Here is a 6354-nt window from a genome sequence, read left to right as displayed (position 1 = left end):
AGCATAGAGCGCGAGCGGCTAGAGAGGACGCGCGGAGGGCGGGCGACCATAGAGTGCACAGCCTGGAAGGTCCGTCCTCCCGCGCCAGCCCCTGGCCGGAAGCGGAAGTGAGGGAAGAGCCAGGAGAGGTGGTGCGCGTGCGTGGTTTGTCGTGTCTGCTGCTGCCCGGCCTAGTCAGGCGGCTGGGTGAGCCTGCACGTGGGGCTCCCGGGCGGAGGTGGCGGCTGTTGTAATGACGCTGGGTGACATTGGGACGGACGCTGGAGTTTAAGGATGTGGGCCCCAATGGCGGGGCTCTCTCCGCGGCTGACGCTGGCAGCCTTTCCCGGTGCTGCCCGCCTTTGCCTTTGGAGGTCCGGAGCGGCGAGGTGGAAGGGCGTCCCGGAGAGGAACCGCCGTGGTTTGTCCGACTTTCGGCCGAAGCTGGCGCCCAGCGAGGGTTTCAAAGTGCTGCCCCCCGGGGTGTCCAAGAGCCGCCCCGAGTCCAAGCGCTACATACTCAGTCCGGACCTGGCCGAGACCATGGTGCCGTTCCTGCTGAGAAACGACGGCTGCGACCTGATCCTGGAGATCAATCCAGGTGAGTCCGTCGGGGACGGTGTCCTCTCGGACGTGCATCACTTCTGCAAACTTATACCGCCCGCCCGCGGCTGCCGGGAGCACACGGCCCCTTCCTGTGCCGTCAGTGCCAACCTTGCTCCGGAATGGTTCTGGAGCAGTTGGCACGCCCCCAAATGGTTTGGTAGAACATGCTCGTCGATTCCACCGTCTCCCCAAGATACTTGCAATCCCCGTCCCCCCAAAACTTTCATTTTACCCTTCCGTGAATCTAGAGACCATTAGCAGAGAACACTCTATTTATAGACTTCTTAAAAAGTAACTTCTTTTGCCCTGACCGGTTTGGCTCAGTGGATAGAGCATCGGCCTGCGGACTGAAGGGTCCCAGGTTCGATTCCGGCCAAGGGCATGGACCTTGGTTGCGGGCATCTCCCCAGTTGGGAGTGTGCAGGAGGCAGCTGGTCGATGTTTCTAACTCTCTATCCCTCTCTTCCTCTCTGTAAAAAAATCAATAAAATATATATATATTTTTAAAAAGTAACTTTTAAAGCTCCGTTTTCTATCATGAGGAATCAGTTCTATTTAGGATAGTTCATGGTTAAATGGTAGGCTAGAGGCAACCTTTTTGTTTGCCTTCCTCCCGCCCCCCTTTTTTTTTCTTGAGAGTGAAACATGGTGATTAGAGCGCAGGTTTTGCAGTCTCGGATAGCAGGGATTCAAAGCCAAGCAGCACCACTTGCCCTTGGTGAGGTGGGAGCCCAGTGACTGCATCCAACCCCCAGTTCCCTTATACGGAAGTAAGGAGTGTAACATCTACTTTGGGAATGGCGTAAGGATTAGATTTAGGTAACACGTGTAAATCGACTACTTTCTTTGATATTGGAAGAAATTGAACTTCGTAAATAATCTTTTCCTTCTGTTAACATTCCAGGTCCTGGAATCCTGACTAGCGCACTGCTTCAAAGAGGTGCCAGAGTGATTGCCCTTGAAAGTGACAAAACTTTCATTCCACATTTGGAGGTAGTAGATTTTTAGTTTCTAAAAAATAACATCATTCAAGCCACTGCCCTTGCAGCAGTTGAGGGAAGAAAACTTAGGCACACAGTTTATTATTGTAGACTGACTTCTAGGGGCCAGGCCTTACATAGGCTGTCATCCCCGGTGACTGCAACCTAGTATCAGTGATTGTTGAAGAGCTAAAAGGTTGGGGCTCTGAGACTTGTGTTCTGCTTCTCGCTCTGCTATAGACTAGTTTGGTGACTTTGAACAAAGCTTGGTAACTGGTATTTCTAGGCTTGTTTCCTCATCTTAGACTACACTGTGCTCCCTGCTTCTTGTGAGCTTAGAATCTAATTGGAGCGCTACCATCAAATGAATGGGGCTGTGTTAAGTCTGGATTTAGAGGTTCAGGGGCAAGACAGACTTGGTATGGTCAGATACAGTGGCATGGAGTGAAGGCATTATTCAAATGGTTTTTCCAGTGAATTCTCTTTGTTATGTAGTAAGCAGGATTACATAACCGTAAAGTGGAAATTTCTTGCATCATTGTCAACCTGTTTTTTTTTCTTTCTCCCCCTCCTTTACAAATCACTACATTCAGTTTAGGAAACATACTTTTCTGTGCCAACTTCCTGAAACCATTCGAAATCTAAAAGTGGTAGGATGAAAACAAAAGATTGTGAAATGGCTATCAAATCCAGCTGCTTTATTTATTAATGTGTGCATTAGATGTTTGTTATTCTACAACAGATTGCTTTGAAAATAATTGAGGGTTTTAGCCAGGCTATTTAATTGATTAAAAATCTGCTGGAATTTTAGAAACACAAAGAGAAAATATGAATTGTTCAAAGATTCAAGATCATGAAATATGATTTAGTACACATAGCCATCTGTAATTTCAATTTGAAAATTAAAAATAGGATAGCTTTTATCATGATTGTTTATAAAAGGCTTACCAGTTTTTGCTACAGTAAAGGTTTTACTTTTTTAAAAAAATTGCCAGTCCCTTCTCCTCTCAGCACTAACTTGAACTCAGCCCCTAACTTATTAACCATCGTTATGATGAAGTGAAAAGCCATTCAAATAAAATTTTGTGTGAATTCATGTATTTGCCAGAATAAAAGAGAAGAAACCATTTAAATAGAACCTTTGCGTAGATGTTAAAATGGTGCTCTTAGCAGACAATAATTCTAGCCTCCCAAAGGCTCTCAAGTGTCTTCCTAAAACCTGAAAGGATTTTAAAGGATGCTTGCCCTGGCCAGTTATCTCAATGGTTAGAGCGCCAGCCCACACACCAAAGGGTTGAGGGTTTGCTTCCCAGTCTAGGGCACATGCAGGAGGTAACCAGTCGATGTGGAAGGAAGAAAGGAGGGAGGGAGGCAGGGAGGGAAAAAAGGAAGGAAGGAAGAAAGATGCTTGATTGGAGTTTTATCTAACTTTAAGCTCCTCCCCTTCCCATATCCCTGATAAAATTCTTGGGACTCCACATTAACAATGCTTCGAATAGGAACAGTTTGTATCTGGGTGTCTAGAGATACACATGATACAGATTGTGTGCTATAATAATAAATCATGATATATTGCAGTGGTTCCCAGTGTGGGCACACGCCCCACAGGGGGGAATTCGAGACTGAGTTATTAACAGTGAATTTTTTGCATTTCTTGTGGTTCTAGGGGCCTCATCTACAGTATATAAATATATATTGTGACATTTATGCATTTAAGTTCTCTATTATGTTTTGAAACTTTACTTGCTATTTTTTCATATCATTATTTTTTTTAACAATTTTGCAATGATTTCTTCCTCAGTACTTCAACTGTCCTTTCATTCTTCTCTTTCATGCATGCCATGTTCTTTGGAAGGTGGTTTAGACCAAGTTAATGGCCTTTTAGGCTTCCTTCACAGGAATAGTTCACTTTTTTTTTTTCATTTTTATAAAACTTGATAAAAAATAGTATTTCAAACTGTACAGTCACCAGAACTACACAGTTATAGAAAATGCACACACTTCACTTGGTACCTCCCGCACCTGCAGCTTTCTGTGCCTAGTCTGCTTGGCATCTCCATTTTCTGCGGGTTATTCCCATCTTTGCCAGCATCAGCTTCCCCTTTTCCCTTTCGGTACCTCCTCTCCCTTCTTCGCAGGGGCCTTTTTAGGCTTGGGCTCTGGCTCTGGAGGAGCAGGTTGAGCTGATAACCTGGCGGATCTTCTCTGTGGTTCCTCCTTCACCTTGGCTTTATCTCCTTTAGCATCCCCTTCAGCCTTTCTCTTGCGTAGGTGGGGCATGGCCACAAAAGGGTGGGAACCACTGGTATATCCTGTTTGAATTGTGGAAACTGCGGTTGAAGAGACATCAGCTTTCGTGGTAAACTGCCTCATTTCAGCAGGGGTAGAGCACAGCCTTTTCAAACCTGGCTGAAGCTCAGCCCTAGCACTGCCACCTTTAAGACCCTTGGGCAAGTAAGGAAGTTAAACTGAATCTTAGCTTTAACGTATACAAATAGAGACATTAATTCCCACCTGGAAAGGATCTTGATGCAGTTTAAATAAGATAAACTAAAGTGCCTAATGTAATGCGCAGTAGAAAGTCAAAGGTTATGTCTTTCCTGTTCTTTTTACTTCCTGTTTTTGAATTCTAAATGCAATCAAGTAGAGTTCTAAGATGTGATTTCACTATTATACAAGTTGAATTATTCTGGAGTTTTGGCTACTCTTGTGTTTGAATTATTGAATGGTAAATGACAGGTGCAAAACCAAAAATGTATAAAGTCATAAAGTATATATTCTTTTTACATTACCATCAACCCAAAATTTATTACCTTTCCTTAATTAGATTAAAATATGACTTGTGTAATTTGTGAGATTATTTTATTGTTATATAAAGTATAATTTGTCAGCGTTTAATTAGTTTTTAAGCTATGCATTATATAAATGCTCTTTTTCATAACGCCACACACTTCTGGTTTTCTTCCTTCCCTTTTGGCTTAGTCTCAGCTTCTTGTCCCGTGTACTTGACCCTGGCGATCTCATCACAGTCCTGGCTTTAATTACCTTCCACAAGCCAAATACAAATTTATATCTTCAGCCTGGACCACGTCACTGACCTCCCCTTTTAGGTCTGCAACTTCCTGCCTCACATCTATCTCCACTTGGATCGCCTGATAGGCATCTCAAAATTAACATGACCGAACATATATGATTTCCAGCCCAGTTTATTCCTTCCACTAGTCTTTTTCCAAGGACCCCTGAAAGTACTCATTGAAATTTACTAGATTTAGAAATTGAATAATATTTATAGGTTGAACTCAAATGCTTAAGAAAAATTAGGTTTTTAATTCATAACTTTAACTTGCAAATTTATTGAAATCGTGATAAATACCAATAGAAGTTCCTGTGCCTGAGAACCTAAATGCATATCAAAGCACATTGCCCTCTTCTAATTGATTTTTTGTAACTTCAAATGAAGTTTATGGAATCTGTAGCTAATCCTTGCTCTCACTACTAAGTTCTCCAGGCTTCTGCAAGGTGAGCAGATCAGGGCAGTAAAAGATTGAAGTGTATTGGCTCTCTCCCCGTGGACAAGGAGCGTTCCTTCTGGAGTTGCCTCTGTCTAGAAAAAGTAAAGGAAGAATTAAGTGTAAAATGGACAGTGACCTCCATAATGAGCTAAGTTCATTTGGTGAAGGACTGATTAAACTCTTCAAGAAAAGAAGGAATAATACTCTTGTGAATAATCTACCTTTCACTTTGATATTTTTACTGTTTTTATCAACTGTGAAACATCTTGGCATGAGTAGCAGATGGATTGCAGCTCTCTGAGCCCAGCTGTGGGCTCAGAATCGTTGCCCTTGTGCTCCAGGCTGCCACTACTAAGGAATTAGAGCAGCGGTTCTCAACCTTCCTAATGCCGTGACCCTTTAATACAGTTCCTCATGTTGTGGTGACCCCCAACCATAACATTATTTTCGTTGCTACTTCATAACTAATTTTGCTACTGTTATGCATCGTAATGTAAATATCTGATATGCAGGATGTATTTAGGCGACCCCTGTGAAAGGGTCGTTCGACCCCCAAAGGGGTCACGACCCACAGGTTGAGAACCGCTGAATTAGAGAGTAGTGTGAAGGAGCTTTTCGAACAACTAATGATGCTATTACAATGAAGTAAGAGTAAGTAAAAATTTGTTGAAGGTGTTTTTTACTATACTTTCATTATTTTTCAGGCTTTAATTCATTTGTATTAGCTGTTAAATGTTAGGGTATAGTAGTACTGTTTTCTTTACATCTTTATTGAAGTGGTAATATTTATTATAAGAATTGTTTTTTGAGCCCTGGCTGGTTTGGCTCTGTGGATAGAGGTCCTGGGTTCGATTACGCCAAGGGCACGTACCTCTGTTGCGGGCTCAAAATCCCGGCCCTAGTTGGGCATGTGCGGAAGGCAATCAATCAATGTGTCTCACATCAATGTTTCTCTTTCTGTCTGTCTCTCCCCCTTTCTTCCACTCTCTAAAAATCAATGGAAAAATATCCTAGAGTGGGGATTAAAAAAAAAAAAATTGTTTTTTGAAGTAGGTCTTTGCATTATTATAAACTAGAGGCCCGGTGCACAAAAATTTGTGCACTGGTTGGTGGGGGGTGTCCCTCAGCCCCACTTGTGCCCTCTCACAGTCTGGGACCCTCGGGAGATAACGACCTGCTGGCTTAGGCCTGCTCCCGGGTGGCAGAGGGCAGGCCCAATCCCTAGGTGCAGCCCCTGGTCGGGCTCAGAGCAGGGCTGATTGGGGAGTTGGGGTGCC

General features: G+C 43.4%; 1 protein-coding gene across 1 annotated transcript in view; it reads left to right on the top strand.

The window, feature by feature from the left end:
- Nucleotides 1-101: 101 nt before the first annotated feature.
- The window catches only part of TFB2M (transcription factor B2, mitochondrial), a 25630-nt gene continuing 19377 nt past the window's right edge, over nt 102-6354 (top strand). The window contains exons 1-2 of the mRNA XM_005880125.2: nt 102-580; nt 1490-1578. Of these exons, the coding sequence (XP_005880187.1) occupies nt 274-580; nt 1490-1578 (396 nt within the window). The 5' untranslated portion in view covers nt 102-273. The remainder of the gene's footprint in view (nt 581-1489; nt 1579-6354) is intronic.

The sequence above is a fragment of the Myotis brandtii genome, unplaced genomic scaffold (assembly GCF_000412655.1).
Source record: "Myotis brandtii unplaced genomic scaffold, ASM41265v1 scaffold627, whole genome shotgun sequence".
Lineage (NCBI taxonomy): Eukaryota > Metazoa > Chordata > Mammalia > Chiroptera > Vespertilionidae > Myotis > Myotis brandtii.
Note: the sequence above shows the minus strand (reverse complement) of the source record. Positions and strands in the feature narration are given on the sequence as shown.